Source organism: Rattus rattus, chromosome 14 (assembly GCF_011064425.1).
Source record: "Rattus rattus isolate New Zealand chromosome 14, Rrattus_CSIRO_v1, whole genome shotgun sequence".
NCBI classification, from domain to species: Eukaryota; Metazoa; Chordata; class Mammalia; order Rodentia; family Muridae; genus Rattus; species Rattus rattus.
The window spans coordinates 38,052,445-38,078,315 of record NC_046167.1 but is presented as its reverse complement, the minus strand read 5'-3'; the positions used below and the strand labels follow the sequence as shown (position 1 = coordinate 38,078,315).

Here is a 25,871-nt window from a genome sequence, read left to right as displayed (position 1 = left end):
ACTACTGTGACTCCAGAGTAAAGCAGAGCCTTTCCCAACGAAGGACTGAGAATCGATGAACAATGTGTATGTGTACGTGTACATGTACGTGTATGTGTAAGGAAGACAGACATTTAAGCCCTTCAGGAAATTCTTGGGGATGATTCAAGCCATTTGTTTTATTTTTCTCAATTGAGAGTAACTTAGAGGAAGGCACATAATTCATAAATTATCTATGTCTATAAAACAAATGCACTGAATTGAGATCAACCTCCTTTTAAACTGTACTGTTAATGGAAAGTGAATTTAAATGCTCTATAGGATAGAATTGTACCCACATCAGTGCACTCTTAGAGAATTGCAATTTGCCTGGTGCCTTCGTAGAAGCTAAGCCTGTGCCTTTATGTGAGGTCTGCGTGTGGTATCCAGTATTTCTAAGGTAAAATCTGGAACATAGCCCCAGGCTCTCAAGGACTGGCCGGCACAGAACTTTATTAACTCATGTAATATGCACACCCCCAGAGAACACATCACTCTAACTTTCTTTTACAGGAGGAAACTATGGTTCGGTATTTGATCTCACACAGATTCTAAATTCTGAATCCAGAGTCGAAACCTAGGTACTCAGGTCTACAATTCATGTTTTCATATCTCCCATTTGCTTTCCTCTCTGGGGTTTGGATATCTCTCCTGGGAACTATGTGAGGACTGGGAAGCATGATACTGTGAAACAGGCACAGAGTTGATCACACAGCACACATTCTGTTTCCATGGGAATGACTTAAACCAAATGACCTAGTTTCCCCTGAGAGAGCAGTCCCCTTGGCTTTTGCACTTGGCTGCAGCTCCTAGGACCCACTGTTTCAGAATATCTTCCCAACCATCATCTGAGATTTAGGATTTAAGATTAGATTACCAACAGACATAACATGTCCTAGTTCAGTTTGTTATATTTCTTTGAACCTTCAATTACTGTCACAAATAAAAACACACATCACATTAAAATTAGGCTGGATTTTTTATTATATTTTATAAAACAAAACACAAAATTCAAATCCTAATAAAGTTATTTAGAGCATATGAAGTAAAGGCTTTGGGGGCATTATCTGGTTCTAGGGCATGAAGTGGGGTGACTAGGAACTGCAGTTTATATAAATTGGGCCTGTGTTGCTAGGGCCTCTAAAGGGACTGAGAGAGGATGGGTCAGGATGGTTGGGTGCTTGGAAGCTACTATTTGTTAGAGAGTAAAGTTGATTTCTCTGCTGTGAGAATTATAGTAATGATACAAAACCACACATATGTGTCCTTGTGGACGTCAAAGCCAGCAAGCAAGCCAAGCTAGACCCTCAGCAGATATTGAGATGTAGGAGGGATGAAGATAGCATGACCTTCCTGTTTCATCATCCACTAGGAACGTTGGCCATCACAAGGCATAGGTACTCTTCTGAACAGACAGAACACAACGAAGGCCAAGTGGACCACACTCTTGAAGAACAGGATGAGGTAAACGTAGAAGGCAGAGGTGGTGGTGACCTGAAGCTGCAGCATATCTAAAAGAATCCTGGAGTTAGATTCATCGGCTCTTTTGACAAAACAGCACACGTCATCAACTGTTTTTTCTGGTGACCTGCATTGAGGGACAACCCAACACCTACCACTCTTAGCAGAACGGGCAAAAAGACTCCTCTTAGAAGTCAGATTATACATGGACTGACCTTGAACTCTGACCTCATAGGTAGCAATGAATATCCTAGTAAGAGCACCAGTGAAGGGGAAGCCCTGGGTCCTGCTAAGACTGAACCCCCAGTGAACTAGACTGTTGGGGGGAGGGCGGCAATGGGGGGAGGGTGGGAAGGGGAACACCCATAAGGAAGGGGAGGGGGGAGGGCGATGTTTGCCCGGAAACTGGGAAAGGGAATAACACTCGAAATGTATATAAGAAATACTCAAGTTAATAAAAATAAATAAATAAATAAATAAAAACAAACAAAAAAAAAGAAGTCAGATTAAAAACAACCCTTGAGAAGTTCGTTTATAGCCTTCCTACTACTGGCAAAAGAAGATGCACTCGGAATAGACGGACCCATTTGAAGGTTAAGTGGGGATAAGTTTCGAAATTTTCACTGCTGGTATATCAAAATAATAACGGATAATATGCATCATGTACAAAGCAAATTTTAAATAATATTCTGATATCTTAGCCATGAAACTTTCACCTTTTTAATAAAGTAATAGATTTTGGTGGAGGAAGAATTTTCATTTCTACTTGCAATCAGAGAGCACAGAAAAAAATAGTTTGCCTAATACGTATTGAGTAACCTACAGCCTAAGTCTTTGTTTACAGAAGTGACTTGGAAGAAATGTTACCTAATTCTTTATATACCTCCAGGTATAACTCTCCTCCCAGGCATAAAAATATGAGCACAAATGCAGTGTAGAACATCTGAAGCGCTGTAGATGAAGCCTGCAGTGCTCCTTCAGCAGACACTGACTAAGGAAGCCCATTGTAGCACAGTGGGATGCACAGGCAATTATAGAATAGGGCACTGCAGAAAAGCCTGAGGTGACCTGTCAATCCAGGTTTCCCAAGACAGTCACCATCTCTCTCAAGGCTCTCACTAGTGTATAACTAACGGGTAATTGGAATTTTATAAGAAATGCATGCTGTTGTCAATTAAAGCAATGATTGAATTGGAGAGCCACAGTAACTACTTAAAGAGTCAAGGCCATGGTTCTTTCTGGCCTTAAGATAAGAGATCTCAAGTAATGAAATGTGTTAACTCTGTCCTTGGTCAGGTCCATTCCTCGTGTGGCACCTCATATTCTGAGATCATGGCCCTGAGGAAATGGAAGAGCAGTTAGCCCTAGAATAAATATATGAGTCTCATTTTAGTGTATATATTAGGAGAAAGGACTAGAAACTAGCACTCAGTCTGCTCACTAAATCTGATAAGCATGCTGGGCATCTGACACCATGGTGCTCATCTGTCAGTGTAGACTTAGGGCAATCATTCTCCATGACCAGGTGAAGCAGCCTTTGCTTACAGAATGGAAGTCACTCATGCATATGTGAGTGGTGAATCATTAGAAGGACTGGACCACTAGTCTGATATGGTTTGAAGCCCATGTTCTTCCCCATGCATATAACATTGCACAGAAGACAGCACCTTATTCTGTGACTTAGAGGGAAATGCAAAACTGAGTGAGAGATCAAGTTGCCATTTGATGATCTGAGTTGCACCCCAGATCTGAATGTGTTCATGTACAGAGGACTTAATATTAGCTCACTAGCTCCATTTGAACAATGGAGGAAACTATTACAGTGTGCGTATGAGAGATACATGAGACATACATACAGAACCCAGCTCAAGGGCCTTTTGCCTAAAGTGGACTCTGTAGGTATTAGGAAATGGGATTTTAAAAAAAAGTAAAAAATCTATAGCCCCTAATCAAAATTGTATTGTACGAAGACAAATTGTTGATGAGTAGGAAATGATGGGTTAAATTACAGTATCACTCGGTCTAAATTGCAGTTCCAGCCATTATGGCTTTTCTTTCAAGCAGAGTTCAAATTTAACATGATTGAGATCGTGTTCTCTGTGATAAGATAATGGTAAAGAGATGAAAGGACAACTTACCCTTCCTTCCTTTCAAGCAAGCTTCCTGAACAGTAGCATTGTTAACTAGGAGAAAGGAGAACATGTTCTAGTGAGTTACCATGGGCATTGTGTGTGTGTGTGTGTGTGTGTGTGTGTGTGTGAGAGAGAGAGAGAGAGAGAGAGAGAGAGAGAGAGAGAGAGAGAGGTAGAGGGAGAGATTCTCAGACAATTGATAATGAAAGTTCATACTTGTAAGCTGATAATTGCTATACCAGGCAATGTATTAAACAATTCACATTCATTGTATTTAATTCCACACTAGCACTTAAATAAGTTAAATTCTGAATAATTCCATGTTTGAGAAAAGAAAAGGCTTAAATGAGATAGTAAAAAAAAACTTACATGATTTTTTTTAAAGTCAAGGTCATTGGTTGGGAAATAAATCCATTGGTAAAAGTGCTTGTTTTGAAAATATAAGAATCTAAGTTTGATCTCCAGAATACACATAAAAATGCTAGGCCTGGGTGCCTTCTGGTAATCATTGTGCTGTATAATCAGAGAAAGACAGGCTCCCTTAGTCTAGATGGCCGGGCAGTCTAGCTTAATGAAAGACTTGTCTTAAAGAAGGTGTTTAGTATTTCAGAGGATGACACCAAAGGTTTTCCTCTATCATGCATTCATGTGTGTATATATATGCATATATACACACATGAATTTGAACACATACTCTCTCTCAGACCCCCCCCCCTCAATCCCATGAACACGTGAAAACATTTAACAAAGACACTGTCATCTATCACAGGCTTGTCTTGAATTTTTCATTCTTCTTCCTCTATCCCCAAGAGCTAGGAATACAAGCGTTACAGCACTTACTTGGTGCATCTTAATATTTCTTAGGAAATTACTTTTTTGGTTTTTAACTACCAGGGCTGAGCATTTCAGTGCAAATCTTTGTGATAGTGGAAAAAAGTCTATTTTGTAAAGTTTCAGATAGAAATTGTTTTTGATCTATAGTGACATGGAAGAAAAGATTGATTTAAAATGCAACTCACACTCTTCTACTGCAGTTAGCGATTGTTTTCATTTGTCTTTTTAGCGTTAATCCAAGAAGGTTCAGAAGATGAGGTGATAGAAGAAAAACACTTTTTCAAGAGGTAAAGGCAAGCATATATTCAAACTTACCATTTTCATGTCTGAAAACATTCTCTCTGGGATTGACATTAATAGTTGTGAAAGCTAAAAGAAATTAAGGTACCAGTTAGCTATTCATGTTTATTATTTGACTCTGTGTGTGTGTGTGAATTAATATATATTAAGTATTGTCACAGACACCAGAGAAGTCATATTAAAAAAGTATGAGGCTAAAAATTCCAAAAATAATTGACGTTACTTTGAGATTTTGTAGGTAATGGTTATTGTATAGTTTAACACACAAAGATACCAAAGTACATATTTTGAAGTATACATTTTTTAATCACACCTGAAATACTATATTCCAGACTGCCTGCTTTTTTTTTTCTCTATCCAAAATTCCATGCACAAAATTGCCAGAATGTTGCACAAAAGATATGGTCAATGGAAGGAATTTCAAATGGGCTGATTTCAGATTTCCAATATCTTATGTTCTACCTACAATGAATGTGTCTAAACTTAGAGTCAACAACAACAAAAAAAATCATATGTCCTTGAGGGAATCTGATTTAGGCCAATTTCTAGCTAAGCAGAGGAAGGCAGCCACAGCTAATTTCTCCAAATTTCCCATGCAGATGCTTGGTTTCTGAAGGTCAGGTGCTTGTGGACATGCTCATGAGTATTCGTAAGAGCTGCTGTCTGTCCTGTGACCACTACTGCTCCGGGACTGGATAAATGCATCTTGGGCATCGTCATGTTTAATTCTCCTGTAATACTAAAGGGGGTTGAATTCTAGATATCCTAACTACAAATTAAGAAATAAATTTTAAAGAGCTCATGTAACTCATAACAGTGAATGAGAGGGTCAATGTTTAAAAGATTTGAAAATGTGTGTGTGTGTGTGTGTGTGTGTGTGTGTGATATGAAAGTGAATTTAATAGATAGGATATGAGGGGAAATACTTTTGTAAATTTCATCAAACATGTAGTGAATTGATATTTTTCAATCAAAATAAAAATATTTGGAATAGGATACTTGTTTGAGAATATATTATACTTAGACATCAATAATGAAAAATAAGCATGACCACAAATTCATGAATTCTGATAAATGATCAAGAGATTAAATCTGAGAAACTATGGGGTAAGAAGAATAGCTAAGTTAAACCAGGAAAAACTAGCTATAGGTCTCAACATGTATTCACTGAAACACTGATAGAACATTCTCAAACCTGGGAAAGATATCGACATCCAAGGACAAGAGGTATTTAAAATTCCAAATACAATCAGAAAAGGACTTCTGCATGGTCCGTTAAAGCCAAGATAGGAAAACTACAATAGAAAGAATCCATGAAAGGCTGCAGAAGAAAAATACCAAGTCACAGAGGCACACATCAGGCTTTCAGAGCTCCCAGCACAGACCCTCTTCAAAACTCAAAAATATGCTGATAATGTATGCAGTGGGATCTAGGAAATAGTATCTGAAAATCAATGGAGACCTTTTAAGCACAAAATGAAACACTTTGTGGCCAGCCAGTAAACCAGCACTGTTGAAGGATCTTAAAATCCTACACACCATAAGGAAGAAAGAAAGACAATGTTAGCCAGAGAGAACAGCAAAGGAGAAATTTCATGATTGAAATATGTGAAGAAAGGAGAAGCAGATAGACATCTCAGCAACAGTCATTCAGAGCATCTCATAGGACTCTCTTTTGTTACTATGATGCCAAGGAAATTATTGATTGCTTTAAAGTAAAATGACTAGAAGGAGGACAAGACAATCTGAAACTTACCGCTCTCAGTCTTCAAAGCAGATTTTGTGGGAGTAATGATGTTGGCAGCTAAAGGAAAGAAAAGCAAACACTACTAATCAGCTATCTATGGCTACTATTTTACCGTATTTGTAGATATGTATGTAGAAACATGAATATACATATTTGTACACATGTGCATAAAAATTTAGTGTGGAAAAAAGGACAGCCATTAAACTGTGAGGCTCGCAATCCCAGAAACATTTGCTGCATTGTATGTAATTTAGTTGATGACATTCATATATGATGATTCTACATGTGAACCTGTTGAAGGTCACAATGATTACACGTTTATCGTAACTCAATGTAATTCCCAACACTTCCCTGTCAGCCTTATTTCCTGTGTACTAGGTCCTAGAACACTGTCTGCAACCAAAGAGAAGATGTACTAATACGTGCTCAATGGAGAAGTAAACAGCGTATCAGTGGATCTATGGGCCTGCAGGCACTTAACTTTCCTGTCACAGTATGAGAAGCAAGCCTGGTCTATCCAGAGAGGTTACAAAGTAAGATTCTATCTAAAAAAAGAAGGAAAAGAAAGAAACCTGCTTAGATATAAATTCTAGTTATAACATTAAAGTCCCTGGGCAGTTATTTATGGGGATATGCAGATAATCCAAGTTATATTTTTAGTTTTCTGTATAAAACTTGAGATAAGATAGATAGAATTATGAGTTTTTAAAAGTAAAAATAATATGGTGTTTAATTATTTTAAATGATGTTGGAAAAGCATACATATGTTATTTGAGCTTTTTTTTTTCTTTTTGCTACATGTGTTCTCATAGGTAAGCATTTCTTTCCACTATTCGATTTTATTGAAGAAGAGGTTCGGTGTGCAGGGAAATGCACTTGAGTACACACACACACACACACACACACACACACACACACGTATGGGTGTCTTAATGAATATAAAATATAAATATGATCATGTTTGGTTTCTATCTTCAAGGTCTCCCTGATGGCTCTAAAAGTCTACTTTTTTTTTCCTTTGAGTGACTTTATTACCTGAAAAAACAAAAATCACTATCACCATGTACCAATTGAGGTACAAAGACTAGAATTACTAATAATATAATCTATATGTTTCTAAACTCTTACCCAAAGGTAACTGCAGTCTTAGAGACCAGCTTCATGTACTTTTATAAGCACATCACTAAGTTCTATCTCACTGTATGTCTTTGAAGCTTCAACTATCAAGACAAAACATACCCTGGAGGCAGCATCTGAAACTCCGGTGAATCCTGTTAGAGAAAATGCCCTTGATCTCTTTCCTGCCAGGAGATGCACATGGCAGATGCTTGTCAAAGTTCACTGTAAGCAGATTTTAGTAAGTGAAATGTCTTGTCTGTACAGCTTCATCCCCAAGGGTTTTACTGTTATTTCATTTTTTCCTGACCACTAGAAAGGTTATAACATAATCAAACTAATAAAATGGATATGTTAGCTTTCTGCTTTGTATATTTATCTTGCTGCTGTCTCTTTAAGCTTGGAAGAAGAATATGGGGCTATCTTGTAATGATTTGCTAGGCTGCAGCAAACAACTTCTTTCATTACTATTAATTCATTTTCTCTCCATGACAACCATAGGTTAAAACAAAGTATCCCAGAGGACAAGGACTTACTGAGGACATCTGATGCACAAATGGCAAAGATGTCATCAGGTTTTGCTATTTGTATGTTTCTCCACTAGATTGAACAGGCTTGTTAACCACATGCGAGAAAATAAACGAATTACTTTTCTCTGTCACTCTAAGGCCTTAGAAATGCTTTCAAAATAGGATAACAACATATGCACACGGTGAGCTAGCTAGATGCCCACCACCAGTCTTTGCCCACTCGGCCCTCTGCTGAGCTATGTGAAAATGCCTAGGAAGTGGTATCTGAAAAATGCATGATTTTAAATGATGAGGAACAGAGTGCAGGCTCTCTCCTCTGCAGCCATGGGGACACTAACTCATCCTAAACTTTTTACACCCACTCATCTCAGTCAGTCAGTCAGTCAGTCAGTCAGTCAGTCAGTCAGTCACTCACTCACTCACTCACTCACTCACTCACTCACTCTGTCTGGCATGCAAAAGACGTAGCAAATGCCAACCCAAGTGGCTGCCTTTACCAATAGCAAGAAATCTGCTGAACATGGGAAACAGAGATGTGCTATGTATGTTAGCCTCATCCAAACTTAAATTATGATTGTGTGTAACATGCCATGTAAAACAAAAATCAGAAAATCTCAAGACTAGCATACATCTTCAGGGGCCAAACTGACCTATTTTTGTTGTTTTTGTTGTTGACTGTAAATATGTTATGTGAGCACTATCTTGTCAGTTAAAAACTTTCTGTAACCCAAATTTAGTGTGTCAAAATCCAAGTAGGTAATTCTGTTTGTTTGACAGGAAGAACATTTCTGAAAGAGCTCTATTGTTCTTATGTCTGCATCAAGCAAAGGCAGCAAGACGAAACTGCATTGTGTGCACTGAGTTACTAGATGCTCTAGGGTATGTTTACTCATTTAATCCAGGCAGTAATTATTAAAAATATGATACGATATTCATGTTTTGCATAGTGTCGCTAAGGTTAAGTAAATTGAAAGCAAATATTCTGCTAGTTTTGTCCACCTGTAGCATTCTCTGGGACAGAACAGCATGGTTCTGTGCTTAAGATGTTATAAGATTGAAGAAAGATCCACGCTTTATTTTTATAAATACATACTATAACAACAGGACTATTCCCTTTACATATGAAAAGTTGTATGTACCTTAACTTACACATACCTTTGTCTATTGGAGGAAACAGAATCTCTTGGTCAACTCCTCCTTTGTTGTTTTCGTGTTTGACAATACATCTGTGTTCTTTATCTATTGAATCTTCTGTCACTGTCAGCCAGCTGAATATCATGTATCTGTCATTAGTTCTTATGGTGTTTCCCTCTTGAGATTTCAGAATTATATCATTATCTTTTTCTTTCCAGTATACCTTTATAATGTCAGGAAAGAATTTCTCAAGGAGACAAAGATATGTCCCACCCTTAACGAGATTCGTTTCAGCAACAGATGGAAGAAAAATAATAGGCTTGGGAGAAATGTCTGAGTCAACGAGTTTGTCTGCAGAAAATGTAAAATATAAAGAGAAAATTGTTAGGGGGTCTTGGATGTTGAATGGATTTGACACAAACTGTGCACAGAGCTTGGAAGACCAATTAAGACTAGCACCCACTGTAGACCTCTGCCTACCACAGGTTGCACAGACTTACTTTTGCTCCCACTTTACAGATACACAATTAGTAAATGTTTTTGTCTCTTAGACTGATGGAGTAAGTCATTCTCCCATGCATTTGAAATTCAAGTAGCCCACTTTCTACTATGCTGAATCTCAAAGTAGGTTGTCTATTTTAGTGGCTATCTCCTTCCAAGTACATTTTGCCCATTGAGTTGAGCCCTTGGTCGTGCCCATGGATCTCTACTGCCAGTGTACAGCATCTCATTTCCCTAGTGTACAGCATCTCATTTCCACATCTAATCCACTCTTGGTTTCGGAGCTGCATTGTTCTAAAGCTTCTCTTTGAATGACTTGTAGTCTTTTGAATTTGGAGAAAACAAGAACAAATCCACAACTTCTACTAAAAATACTCAATGTCTTTATATTAATCCTACAGAGTGACCCATTAAAGGTGGAGGTCATTATCTTTAAGGTACAGGCCAACCGTGAATGAGAATATTAATTTTAAGAACAACAGTTGGGTAGAATCTTTGTAGCATAGTACCAAGAAAAAAACACCCAGAATCAGTATTGTGTACCTACTCTACCTTGATTGTGTAAAAACAATTAAAATATACCCAGACAAATGATTGGAAATTCTACAGAATAATGGCCATAAGTGTTTGTGCTTATTTATATATCTTAACAATTCTTCTATGATCGATAGGAACCTTAATAACTATAAGAAGAAATCTGTTCCCTTCAAAGTATAAATCAGCTTTTTAACCTAGCATGTAATTACATTTTTAAAGATTTCTTCACTTTTTATGAACCAATTACAGTATTCATATATTTGAACATTTAATAAATATATATTCAATAATATTATAGGCATTTTGTGATTCAGATGAATGCAATGATTGGTATCTAGGTGGATTATAACATGAATTCTTACTAGGATCCAACTACAACTAATAAATGACTGAGTTATTTTACAAACTAAATTCATGTTTTCCTCTGGGGTGGGTCCTCTGGCATGATAGGCAAGAATTCTACCACTGAGCAACATTCCCAACCCCAGGATATTAATTCTTAGTGATGATCTCATAAGCTATTCCTTGTTTGGAAAATCTCCTTTTGTTGAAGATTCCCTGACAGTGTTCTGAGCATTGAATTTAATTCTGCACTATGAACCAGAACATGCTAACGTGTGGTTATTTCTATCTTCATGAGAGTACAGGCAGCTGTGAATTATAAGCTAAGGAGTGCTATTTAGTACAGCTTATCTTCTTTTAGATTCTTCAATATTTCCAACAAATTTGATACCAATACAGAAATACACGTGTATAGTAATGTAGCATAATGACTGCAGATACACACACTCCCTTAATATCTAGCCTTCAAAATGTTTTCCAGTGTTATTTTTTCTCTTTAATAACTTGTGGCCACATTCTCTAATTTTTCCTGGTCCACATTTCAAGTATCATTCATTCAAAATGCTTGCACCCACAAGTGTTTCAGATCTTATACGGTTTGAGATGTGAAAGGCTCATCCTAGATTTGGGCTTTAAAAAGCTATAGCTATTACACAAATTAAGGAATCAAGTAACCCAGGGCCGCTTGACTTTCTAGTAGCCACAGTCCAAGACCTTGTGAGGCTTAATCACAGCATCGGGAAGCTCTTCAGTGCAAAGTTTATGTCTTAGCTACCCTTTTTACCTCTGCCAGTCTGAGCAAAAGCTATTTGCTACTTGAGAGCATAGATGGTCAAAGGCAGATGCAGAGCCATGAAGGGTCTTTCCATGGACCTGGGACTCAAATGCCATCTGGAAGATGCACATCCCACTAAACCCAGCCTTATTCGGACAGCATCCTAGTGTCTCAGAGCCATCAATTCTGTCTGTTCCCACACTACCTGAAGCTGTCATGTATATGAGATAGATGTGTTGACATCCTTAGAATTTTCTGTAAGAAGTTTTCACTGTACTTAGGCATGTATTATAATCAAGAATAGGGATATTGCAGGTCTCTGAAGAAAAGGATCTAATGCAATTCTCCAAATATACAGAGAAGAATTATAAAATTCCACTTTGAGTAGCCCCACTTAAAAGATATTCTACAAAAGGGTAACCTGATGCAATATTGTTAAATAGCATAAACAGTTCTCCCAGAATTCTAACTGCCACCTTGTCTGAGCATTTTAAATTGCCGGATTTCAGTTCGCTAACTGACAAGGAAGGAAGAAATTGATTACAATGTAGCTTTCTTTCTCTATCCAGTTGTTATTTCTCTAACTCATAAATGTGAAGTTGTGGTCAGATATGGCTGATCATAATTGTTATTGCTTTTCTAAAAACAAGAAAAAAACTCATTAGTTATTCACTCTAAGATAACAACACAAAGCTTCCTTACCTGAGGGAATTACTACGAGTTTTGTTCCTTTGGCAAATATCTTGACCCATGATGTGCCTGACACATTGTTCAGAGCTTCTACAAATACGTGAGCCTCTCTTGAGCTTCAGTGCGATAAGCCAGTTAGGAACTCTTATCTTAGAAAGATGACCTGGATTCCTTAGGGACGTTTTGTATCATCCAATAGTTTGTAAGTTTCCTTCACAAATTCTTCTCTTCTCTAAGGTAGTGATGACTGGAAAGTGTCAACAGACAGTGGGAATAGTAAAAGGTAAAGAGGGCTGGGCCACGCCACAAACCAGCTACTTTTCTAACTTACCAGGAAATGTATTCTCAGAATTAAGTCTCTCCTTTTTTGTGTGTGATTCTCAGAGGTTTAATTTTGATGAAACTGGTATGATAATTCACCAAAGTGCCTCTGTTCTCAGAAATGCCAAGGCCACTTCTTCAATAATTTGTGGTTTCTTGAGGGAGAAAACTGTTTAGCAATGGCAATGGAAATGTACCAACCAAAATTTAAAGATGGTGAGCCAAACCCTGCATGGCTAGTGAAGAAACGAGCTCTTAACATCAGGATTCTCTATCAGCGTGGTGCCTACTAGGAAATGGCTTCAATGACAGCTTCCTTTTCCTCACATATAAGAAAAAAAAATTATACAATTCTATCTCCCATGGAATCATGCATTCCTTATTTACAGTAGAAAGTAGTAACTAAAATCTGGTATTTGGAAAATCTGAAAAAAAGAAAAAAATGCCCCCTGAAGGCAGTTTGGTAAACTCAGGTTGCTCACCCCAATAGGAGGAGAGGAATGTCCAGAAATGTTCTAGAGCCCAGCTGAAAGTCCTACCAGACCCGACTCACTACCATGTCCAAGACTCAAGAGTCCAGGCATGCATTTCCTGAGCACACATGAACTCTGTTCCAGGGGATGAAGGACTGTTGGTGATCAGAACAACTGACTATCAATGGCCCATTCAGAGCCACCGAGACAGATGAGGGGACAAAACTATAGAAGAAAACTATATCCCAAATACAGTTTTACATGTAAATGTTAAAATTTTAGTTTTATTTCTGTGAATATTTTGCCTGCATATGTGTATGTATAGAACATATATACAGTGCCCACAGAAGCCAGAGAAGGCATGAATCCCCTGGAACTGGAGTTAAGGGCAGTTATAAGCCTTCATGTGGGTAATGGGAACCAAACCCGTGACCCCTGTAATAACAGAAAGCACTTGTACTAAGTTACCTCTCCAGCTCCCAAGTGGCATTTTGAGACAAAAGAATAGTTTATACATTGAGTTCACATCAGTTCTTTTCCAGAAACGTTGATGGTGTTTACCGACTTCTGTTGCTAACTAGTTGGGATTTCTATAAGAAAGCTAGTAGGCTATTTGCTTCCTATATCTATATCTATATCTTTATCTATATCTATATCTATATCTTTATCTTTATATCTATATCTAAATCTATCTATCTACATATATCTGTATCTCTATATATGATGTATATATATATGGTATTTTCCTAAAAATATATACTATATCTATTGACCTGTGTGAGAGGTGAAAGGCAGATACTTTCACAGACTGGTGTCATTTTGATTTCACAGGTGCCATCACAATCTAATGACAATTCCCCATTCACACTCTCTTTCCAGGTTATGCCACGGTGAGAACTAAAGCTAATCAAAACGTTTTCTAAAAGAAGCTTGGCTTGGCAATCATCATAGGAGAGACAGAAAAAGCCACAAAGACAAGTGCAGTCACCTTTGTAGGTCACCAGTTTCAGACCCATTCTGGGCTTTAGCTTCCTTATTTGCAGTGACAACTCTGAGATAAATGAAACCTAAGTCACAGTGTTATGCCCAGTCCTGATAGCTGTGAACCCATGAATAAGAGTACTGAAGGCTCTTGGTGATCTTAGGACTGTGAGGGAAGCCAAGGAGCAGGGATAGGAAGGTTTTCTAACAGGTACCTTGAGATGCTGAGAACTGTAAGATCCCAGGAGGCACAATAGTATGTGGCTTCATCTGATGTGATACCATTGTTGACTAACAGGCTAAAGGTACCTTCATTCTTATCTGTGTCCAAGTGAGAGATGGGTTTTTTATGTTTTCTATATTATCTAACAGGTTTCAAGCAGTATTTGATTATAATAATCACACAGGAAGAGTTTCATTATTATACACCGTATAGAATATGATGAGAATTCCAGTCATAGAAGAAAATTGCAGAGCCTTATGAATAGTAAAAACCCTTCATAGATGCAGAGTTTCCCCAGAGTCTGAAGCTTGATTCCAAGTATTATAATAATCATATAGCTATACACTATTACACACTATTGTAAATGAACACCTGTTTTTATCTCTTCATAATTATTCATTTTCAGTAAAGTATGTTGAGTAGCAAAAGAGGAATCTGTTATTCATCAAGGTGTGCTACAAAAGTTGTTTTACTAATCAAATTTTAAGTAAAAACCTGATTTTCCACATTTTCTACTTGAATTTATTAATATAAAGAAGCTGCTTACTTGTTTAAAAAGTGAAGTTATTGTGCACATAGTTTGAGAAGTGATAGCGCTAGAGAGAATAAGAAAGAGAAAGATGAAAGGAAAGAAGTAGGGATGGAGAGAAAGAAGAAAAGGGAGATGATGGAGGTGATTGAGAAAGTACTGAAATAGATGTTAGATAATAAAATCTATAGAAAAATGCTAGATAATAGATGATAGGTATATAGATTATGGATGATAGATGACTGATAAAAGAATGATGACAAGTAACTAGGAGATGATAGATGGCAGATAAATGTATAAGTATATAGATTATATATATACTGAATAGACAGCTAAATGATAGTTAAGAGATAGATAGATAGATAGATAGATAGATAGATAGATAGATAGATAGATAGAAGATACATAGTCCCTGAGGTCTACATTTGAAATTTCTTTTGAACAAAACTTTACAAACATTGTTGCTCATGCTACATTTCACCTGGAATACTTGGAGGTAGGCTATTAGAGACAGGGAGAATTTACATCAACCCCAACTTTAGACTTTTAATAATCCAGACAAAGAAACCTGCTTTAGACTTTCTTTGGCTGTTGAGTGTTGCCATCAAATGGTCAACGTAAAGATCCTTTATGTTCCTTGTACCATTTTAACAGGCATTAAAAACAGGCCTGCTTATTTTAGTCAGCCCCGCATATTCAGTTGTCTAAATGATTTCATCCACTAATATGCGCTAAAAACCCAGACCAAGTCTTAACAGTTATTCAATAATATTAGTTATTTAATGATGGATGAGTACAGGTGTTACAAAAACTTTATCTGGATTATTTGGTGATACCTTTCAATAGTTTAAGAAAGTTAATATCATATTCTCCATTGCAAATTAGGAAAATGAAATCAAAGATATGAAATTTAACTAAAGCCAAACAGACAATTTCAGGGAATGGATATGTAACAAAGATTCATTTAGTTAGTACTGAGAAATATGGAATGATAAAAAAATTAAGTTGCACACATCTTAGATAACTCTTGGCATCACAAAGTCTAGTATCATGTACAGGACCCTCCAGAATACCTGCCTATTTGTCAGGTTGGAGACCATACCACCAACAGCTGCTATTTACAACCTCACTATACCCTGCCTGACACTGCAGCTCCCCATTCCCTCTATGCCGGCTCAAGCAAGACACCAACTGGTGATGTCAAAGGTAATACAGCTCCCAACTGTGCTGGTGTCAGGCCAGCTTTCTCATTCATAGATGAGTATGGAGTGCCTCTAGGCCAGAACTTCAAGCGTCATCTATCTGATACAAAACTATCTAAGCCTAGGGAACAACAGAAAGAGATCAAAACATCCATTCAGTAAAAGTAGCCAGAAACTCATACCAAAGACCAAACCAGAAAATTGCCTCCATGTGTGCCAAGACCAATTTTGAAACATGAGCTACATAAAAAGCCCAGACTATGTTTCCTCCTAAATTACTAAACGTGTAATCCCCAGTGAGAGCAATTTAAACAAAACTTCAGAAAATAATTTTTAAGTTATAGATATTTTCTGGGAAAAGATAAATATTTTCTAAGAGAACATGAACTCATTACCAGATGGATGCAAAGAGGCTAAGAATAAAATGTCTGGGTGAATGCTCAGAGAGAACAAGCAAACAAAATATCAAAGACAATTCAGAATATGAAAATAGAATTGAACCAAGTGAAAGATGTGGAAGAAAAGTTAGGCTAAAGCAATACTAGAAGTGAAAGCTTAGTAAGTCAAATAAAAGGCAAGGTGGAAAGTCTTCATCAGTAGAATAGTTATGGTGACAATAAGATACCAGTGATTGAAGATAAGCTAGAGCAGTTGACTCAATCAGTCAAAGAGCATAATAAATCTTAAGAAGCACAGGGATGGAGTTCCTTGCTCCCAAACCCCTTGGGAGAGAGAGCTTACCACCCAGACAGGTGGGGACTCCTGAGACTGCAGCGCGGGAGAGACCACCAATACTGTCCGCCCCTGCCCACATCCCTGGCCCAAGAGGAAACTGTACAGGGCCTCTGGAAATGGGAAGATAGGGGCACCCAAGTGGCAGGTCCCCTGCGGTCCAGACACCACCCAGATCTGAAGGGACCCCATCAACAGACCCCTGCACCCGAATCCTGTGGGAGTTAGAGCTAAACTTTCAGAGGGGCAGACACGCCTGGGAAGCCAGAAAAGATTACCTTCTGCCCACATTTCTGACTCCAGAGGAAAACACCTAACACCATCTGGGACCCTGGTAAACGGGGGCCCTGGGAAAAGGTGGCGCAGACCCTCCTGCTTGCCGCCCTCACAGAGAGCTAAAAAGCAGCCACCCAGGAGCCACTTCAGCTGCAGGACCACAGGTAAGACCAACTTTTGTGCTCCAAGCGACCTGCCTGGTGGACTCAGGACACAGGCCCACAGGAACAACTGAAGACCAGTAGACAAAAAACACTACACGCCTAAAAGCAGAACACTCTGTTCCCATAACTGGCTGAAAGAAAACAGGAAAACAGGTTTACAGCACTCCTGACACACAGGCCTAGAGGACGGTCTAGCCACCTAGAAAAGCAGAACAAGGTAACACCAGGACAACCTGATGGCGAGAGGCAAGCGCAGGAACACAAGCAACAGAAACCAAGAATACATGGCATCATGGGAGCCCAATTCTCCCACCAAAGCAAACACTGAATATCCAAACACAACAGAAAAGCAAGATGGAGGACTTCAAGAAACACACAAAGAACACAGGAGAAACACAGGGAGAAACACAGGAAAACATAAATAAACAAGTAGAAGCCAATAGTGAGGAATCACAAAAATACCTGAAAGAATTCAAGGAAAACACAATCAAACAGGTGAAGGAATTAAAAATGGAAATAGAAGCAATAAAGAAAGCACAAAGGGAGACAAGCCTGGATATAGAAAACCAAAGGAAGAGACAAGGAGCCGTAGTTACAAGCATCACCAACAGAATACAAGAGACAGAAGAGAGAATCTGAGGAGCAGAAGATTCCATTAAAATCATCGACACAACTGTCAAAGATTATGTAAAATGGAAAAAGCTACTGGTCCAAAACATACAGGAAATCCAGGACTCAATAAGAAGATCAAACCTAAGGATAGGGTATAGAAGAGAGTGAAGACTCCCAGCTCAAAGGACCAGTAAATATCTTCAACAAAACCATAGAAGAAAACTTCCCTAACCTAAAGAAAGAGATTCCCATAAACATATAAGAAGCCTACAGAACTCCAAATAGATTGAACCAGAAAAGAAACTCCTCCCGTCACTTAATAGTCAAAACACCAAACGCACAAAATAAAGAAAGAATATTAAAAGCAGTAAGGGAAAAAGGTCAAGTAACACATAAAGGCAGACCTATCAGAATTACACCAGACTTCTAACCAGAGACTATGAAATCCAGAAGATCCTGGACAGATGTCATACAGACCCCAAGAGAACACAATTGCCATCCCAGGTTACTGTATCCAGCAAAACTGTCAATTAACATAGATGGAAAAACCAAGATATTCCCTGACAAAACCAAATTTACACAATATCTTTCTACAAATTCAGCCCTACAAAGGATAATAAATGTCAAAGCCCAACATAAGGAGGCAAGCTACACCCTAGAAAAAGCAAGAAACTAATCATCTTGGCAACAAAACAAAGAGAAGAAAAGCACAGAAAAATAATCTCACATACAAATATGAATATAACAGGAAGCAACAATCACTATTTCTTAATATAGCTCAACATCAATGGACTCAACTTCCCAAAAAAAGACATAGATTAACAAACTGGATATGCAATGAGGACCCTGCATTCTGCTGCCTACAGGAAACACACTTCAGAAACAAAGACAGACACTACCTCAAAGTGAAAGGCTGGTAAACAACTTTCCAAGCAAATGGTCTGAAGAAGCAAGCTAGAGTAGCCATTCTAATATCGAATAAAATCAATTTTCAACTAAAAGTCATCAGAAAAGATAAGGAAGGACACTTCATATTCATCAAAGGAAAAATCCACCAAGATGAACTCTCAATCCTAAATATCTATGCTCCAAATACAAGGACACCTACATACATAAAAGAAACCTTAGTAAAGCTCAAAGCACACATTGCACCTCACACAATAATAGTAAGAGACTTCAACACCCCACTCACATCAATGGACAGATCATGGAAACAGAAATTAAACAGAGACATGGACAGACTAAGAGTAGTCATGAACCAGATGGACTTAACAGATATTTATAGAACATTGTATCCTAAAACAAAAGGATATACCTTCTTCTCACCACCTCATGGTACTTTCTCCAAAACTGACCATATAATTGGTCATAAAACAGGCCTCAACAGATACAGAAAGATAGAAATAATCCCATGTGTCCTATCAGACCACCACGGGCTAAAGCTGGTCTTCAAAAACAATAAGGGAAGAACGCCCAATATACATGGAAGTTGAACAATGTTCTACTCAATGATAACCTGGTCAAGGAAGAAATAAAGAAAGAAATTAAAGACTTCTTAGAATTTAATGAAAATGAAGGTACAACATACCCGAATTTATGGGACACAATGAAAGCCGTGCTACGAGGAAAACTCATAGCTCTGAGTGCCTGCAGAAAGAAACAGGAGAGAGCATATATCAGCAGCTTGACAGCACATCTAAAAGCTCTAGAACAAAAAGAAGCAAATACACCCAGGAGGAGTAGAAGGCAGGAAATAATCAAACTCAGAGCTGAAATCAACCCAGTCGAAACAAAAAGGACTATACAAAGAATCAACAGAACCAAAAGTTGGTTCTTTGAGAAAATCAACAAGATAGATAAACCCTTAGCCACACTAAACAGAGGAAACAGAGGGTGTGTCCAAATTAACAAACTCAGAAATGAAAAGGGAGACATAACTACAGAATCAGAAGAAATTAAAAAAATCATCAGATCCTACTACAAAAGCCTATATTCAACAAAACTTGAAAATCTACAGGAAATGGACAATGTCCTAGACACATACCAGGTACCAAAGTTAAACCAGGAACAGTTAAAACATTTAAACAACCCCATAACGCCTAAAGAAATAGAAGCAGTCATTAAAGTTCTCCCAATCAAAAAGAGCACAGGTCCAGATGCGGTCAGTGCAGAATTCTATCAGACCTTCATAGAAGACCTCACATCAATACTATCCAAACTATTCCACAAAATTGAAACAGATGGGGTGCTACCAAATTCCTTCTATGAAGCCACAATTACTCTTATACCTAAACCACACGCAGACCCAAAAAAGAAAGAGAACTTCAGACCAATTTCCATTATGAATATCTATGTAAAAATACTCAATAAAATTCTGGCAAACTGAATCCAAGAGCACATCAAAACAATCATCCACCATGATCAAGTAGGCTTCATCCCAGGCATGCAGGGATGGTTTAATATATGGAAAACCACCAAGTAATTCATTATATAAAAAAAACTGAATATAAAAACCACATGATCATTTCATTAGATGCTGAGAAAGCATTTGACAAAATTCAACAGCTGTTCATGATAAAAGTCCTGGAAAGAATAGGAATTCAAGGCCCATACCTAAACATAGTAAAAGCCATATACAGCAAACCAGTGGCTAACATTAAACTAAATGGAGAGAGACTTGAAGCAATCCCACGAAAATCAGGGACTAGACAAGGCTGCCCACTTTCTCCCTACTTATTCAATATAGTTCTTGAAGTTCTAGCCAGAGCAATCAGACAATGAAAGGAGATCAAAGGGATACAGTTTGGAAAAGAAGAAGTCAAAATATCACTATTTTCAGATGATATGATAGTATATTTAAGTGATCCTAAAAGTTCCACCAGAGAACTAATAAACCTGATAAACACCTTCAGCAAAGTGGCTGGGTATAAAATTAACTCAAATAAATCAGTAGCCTTCCTCTACACAAAAGAGAATCAAGCCGAAAAAGAAATTAGGGAAATGACACCCTTCATAGTAGTCCAAAATAATATAAAATACCTCGATGTGACTTTAACCAAGTGAGTGAAAGATCTGTATGATAAGAACTTCAAGCCTCTGAAGAAAGAAATTGAAGAAGATCTCAGAAGATGGAAAGATCTCCCTTACTCATGGATTGGCAGGATTAACATAGTAAAAATGGCCATTCTACCAAAAGCGATCTACAGACTCAATGCAATCCCCTCAAAGTACCAATCCAGTTCTTCAGAGAGTTAGACAGAACAATTTGCAAATTCATCTGGAATAACAAAAACCCAGGATATCTAAAACTATCCTCAACAATAAAAGGACTTGCGGGGGAATCACTATCCCTGAACTCAAGCAGTATTACTGAGCAATATGATAAAAACTGCATGGTATTGGTACAGAGACAGACAGATAGACCAGTGGAATAGAATTGAAGACCCAGAAATGAACCCACACACCTATGGTCACTTAATTTTTGACAAAGGAGCCAAAACCATCCAATGGAAAAAAGATAGCATTTTCAGCAAATGGTACAGGTTCAACTGGAGGTCAACATGTAGAAGAATGAAGATTTATCCATGCTTATCACCCTGTACAAAGCTTAAGTCCAAGTGCATCCAGGCCCTCCACATCAAATTAGACACACTCAAACTAATAGAAGAAAAACTAGGGAAGCATCTGGAACACATGGGCACTGGAGAAAATTTCCTGAACAAAACACCAATGGCTTATGTTCTAAGATCAAGAATCGACAAATTGGATCTCATAAAACTGCAAAGCTTCTGTAAGGCAAAGGACACTGTTGTTAGGACAAAACGAAAACCAACAGATTGGGAAAAGATCTTTACCAATCCTACAAGTACTGATAGAGGGCTTATATCCAAAGTATACAAAGAACTCAAGAAGTTAGACTGCACAGAGACAAATAACCCTATTAAAAAATGGGTTCAGAGCTAAACAAATAATTCACAGCTGAGGAATGCCGAATGGCTGAGAAACACCTAAAGAAATGTTCAACATGTTTAGTCACTAGGGAAATGCAAATCAAAACAACCCTGAGATTTTACCTAACACCAGTGAGAATGGCTAAGATCAAAAACTCAGGTGGCAGCAGATGCTGGCAAGGATGTGAAAAAATAGGAATACTCCTCCATTGTTGGTGGGATTGCAGACTGGTAGAACCATTCTGGAAATCAGTCTGGAGATTCCTCAGAAAATTGGACATTGAACTACCTGAAGACCCAGATATACGTCTCTTGGACATATACCTAAAAGGTGCTTGAACATATAAAAAAGACACCATGCTCCACCATGTTCATAACAGCCTTATTTATAATAGCCAGAAGCTGGAAAGAACCCAGATGCCCTTCAACAGAGGAATGGATACAGAAAATGTGGTACATCTACACAATGGAATATTACTCAGCTATCAAAAACAATGACTTTATGAAATTCATAGGCAAATGGATGGAACTGGAAAATATCATCCTGAGGAGGTAACCCAATCACAGAAAAACACACATGGTATGCACTCATTGATAAGTGGCTATAACCCCAAATGCTTGAATTTCCCTATATGCACAGAACAGATGAAACTCAAGAAGGATGACCAAAATGTGCATGCTTCACTCCTTCTTTAAAAGGGGAACAAGAATACCCTTGGCAGGGAATAGGAAGACAAAGTTTAAAACAGAGGCAGAAAGAACACCCATTCAGGGCCTGCCCCACATGTGGCCCATACATATACAGCCACCGAACTAGAGAAGATGGATGAAGCAATGAAGTGCAGGCTGACAGGAACCGGATGTAGATCTCTCCTGAGAGACACAGCCAGAATACAGCAAATACATAGGCAAATGCCATCATTAAACCACTGAACTGAGAACGGGACCCCCGTTGAAGGAATCTTAGAAAGGACTGAAAGAGCTTGAAGGGGCTTGAGACCCCATATGAACAACAATGCCAACCAACCAGAGCTTCCAGGGACTAAGCCACTACCCAAAGACTCTACATGGACTGACCCTGGGCTCCAACTGCATAGGTAGCAATGAATAGCCTAGTGAGGGCAACAGTGGAAGGGGAAGCCCTTGGTCCTGCCAAGACTGAACCCCCAGTGAAGGTGATTGTTGGGGGGAGGGTGGTAATGGGGGGAGGGTGGGTAGGGGAACACCCATAGAGAAGGGTAGGGGGAGGGGTTAGGGGAATGTTGGCCTGGAAACTGGCAAGGGGAATAACAATCGAAATATAAATAAAAAATATTCAAGTTAATAAAGATGAAAAACAAAACAAAACAAAACACAGGCATGTGCTGGAGAGACGGCTCAGGCGTTAAGATCACTCTCTGCTCTTCCAGAGGTCCTGAGTTCAATTCCCAGCAACCACATGGTGGCTCACAACCATCTGTAATGGGATTTGATGCCATCTTCTGGGGTGTGTGAATAGAGCCGCATTGTATTCACATACATAAAAAAATAAAATAAATCTAAAAAAAAAGAAAAAGAAGCACAGGGATGCAACATTTGAGTCCTTTGGGACATGTGAAAGAGCAAATCTATAATTAAGACATAGAAAAATGAGGCGAATTCAAGGGCAAAGACATGGAAATAAAATTTACCCAAACTATTGATAATCCCATGTTATACATCACCTCTATTAATTATACTAATATTAGTAATATAAAAAACTCCTTTTTTCTTATTTGCCTTCTCCTGGCCTGTCTTTGTCTCTGTGTGTCTGTCTCTCTGTCTCTCTCCACCTGTCAGTCAGTCTCTATCTGCCTCTCCCTCTCTCTTCTCCTCTGCAGTAGTGTTGCCCAGGCTACTCTCAACGTCTTCCTCTCCCTGCTTCATTCTTCCAAAGGAGATTAGCACAACATCTATCTAAGTATACTTTCTGAAATCAGAATTTTTCCACCTTAATTACAGGTATCATTGCAAAACATGGCTCTCACTTTAATGGACAAAAGGAGAATTGAATTTCAGAGGGGACAATAAGTGACCATTTTTCAGGATCATGCATTGAGTTTATCACAAATGCTATGTTCCAACCTAGAAACAGTTTAATGAAGGTTTTGTAGTGATGAAACAAGAGTAAATCATGAATCAAGGTACTTTTCAAATGCTTTGGTGAAAATATCAAGTGGATGGATTATAGCAAAGTGGGGAAATCTCTACCAAAGGCACCAGACAGTATCTCACAGAACGCTTCGCCTGTGGTGCAGGGCCAGCTCGTAGGCTGTTAGCATATTCCAAAAGGTTTACCCGTTAGACATAAAGATGCTCATCAAATACAAATAAGAACAATTAAAAATGATTAAGGGCTTAAAGCTAGTTCAGGATGATTTGGTATCAGGACTACAACACTTCATTTCTTCACCATCGTGGATGTTCTAGAAGACAGCTCTCCCTGGGAACTTCATGCCACAGAAAGTAGATTCTAAGGATTTGGGACAGGAATCTGTATTTTTTTTAACTTTATAGCATTTTGACACATTATTTTTGGATGTACTCAATCATTCCACTACTAAACTTAGAATAATCGTAATTGTCAAAGATTATTTCTTATATTTGGGTTTTGTGAGGTGCTGGGAGATTTCTTCCTCTTTTTGTTAACTTATTGTTTCATATACCCATATAACACATTGTAGGCACACTAACTAGCCCCCTCTTTCTTATTCAACTCATCCCCAACCCCATCTTCCTAGGCAGTCTAGCAACTACAGCATGATTTTCGTTTTGTTTTTTAATTTGTTCTGTGGCCCTTTGCATCTCCTGATGCTCTTGCTCTGAACTCACGATTTTCTTTGCAGATCACTGAAGTACAAGCCATGAGACCAGAATATAGACCAAGTTTTGTTACATTGACCCACCTCTCAAAAACTGTCCATTGGTCTCTAATATCCCCCAATTGAGCTGATTATTTAGTTACAGGTGCTATAGTCACTAGTTTCTTCATTATCAACTGTAAGTTGTAACTAAAGACAGATTTTGTAATCTCTGAAGATCCCCAGTGCTTGTGAAGGTACTGGGAAACTGTAGCAGAAAATATCACTGTCGGATTTGTGTCTCTCCTCCATTTAGCCCTCTTCTGATTTAATTCTAAGCCATTCAGTCACTGCAAACCTCTGTGCAGAGTTAACAAAAGACCAGTTCATACTTGGAGCTCTCAGTCCTGTATTTGAATAACTCTCAGATACCCTAACTGAGTTAGTGTGGGGTCTATCCTGTCTTTAGTCTGTAATCCACAGGATTTAGGACTGCACTGGGTAAACAGAACCCAGGATGTGTCCCAGAAGCTTCAAGTACTGTGGGTAAGGAAAGCTCTTGTGGCCCTTGGCTGAGCATCAAGTGGCTTTGCTTGCCAAGAAGGATGTGGGTGGCACAGATGGCAAATGGTTCTTATACAGGCTGGTCTAGAAGCTCTAATGTTGTGTATGCCCAGAGCGCACAGTAGTAGGTGGCTTCATCTTCTTTCTTCAAGTAATTTAATGTCAAGGTTGAAGTAGAAGTTTGAGAATCTTTTCTTGCTTCAATTTTCTTGCTCTTCCCTTCTAAGGGGCGTTGATTGTAGCTTGTACTGACAAATATTAGATACTCAATCTTTTGATTTGTTTTCTGCCGGTACCAATGAATAGCTGTGGTGCTGAAGTCTGGAACAGAAACTACACAGGGTATTTGGGCACTCTCATCTGTCGCTCTGGTGACCGACATTTTCGTTTGCTTCAACTGCCCAAGCCCAACTGCAAGCAAAGAGAAAAGTCCTCATGAGCAAATCAAGCAGTATTTGAAGAAATGGAAAGGAGGATGCTCTCACTGCCTCCTGCACACAGAAATGTCTACTTACAAACCCAGAGGCAGGAGAAGGTGAACCATCTCAGGAGCAGCATCCCAGTGGGCGAGCCGCTTCACGCAGAGGCAAGAAGTGCTCTGCAAGCTGGAATTTCAGGTTACCAGCAGGAGGTGGGGCTGTCCTATTGTCTCAGAAAAATGCAGATCCGGAGATGTGGATCCCCTAGGGTTGGTCTTGGTCTGCTCCAGTTCTGAGCAGTTCTGGGGTTTCCTGCCTCACAGCTGCAGATCTGATGTATCTGTGGATTAAAGATCTAGAGAGACACCTTTTAAAGTCTTCATTTGGGTACAGAGTAGAGAGAGTGGCCCAGTCAGTCCTTGACTCCACCGTATTTATGTTACTTGGAGACTATGAAGAGACGTTTGCTTTAATCTGTCTGTTTTTCTG

General features: G+C 38.6%; 1 gene segment (V, D, J or C); it reads right to left on the bottom strand.

Annotated features, from left to right (window-relative positions):
• Positions 1-984: 984 nt before the first annotated feature.
• LOC116883497 lies at positions 985-25,573 on the bottom strand. The segment is given in 8 exon segments: positions 985-1,529; positions 3,618-3,662; positions 4,761-4,814; positions 6,502-6,549; positions 9,294-9,623; positions 12,130-12,191; positions 25,074-25,374; positions 25,479-25,573. Coding segments are annotated over 8 exon segments (1,026 nt in total).
• Between the last annotated feature and the right edge of the window lie 298 nt (positions 25,574-25,871).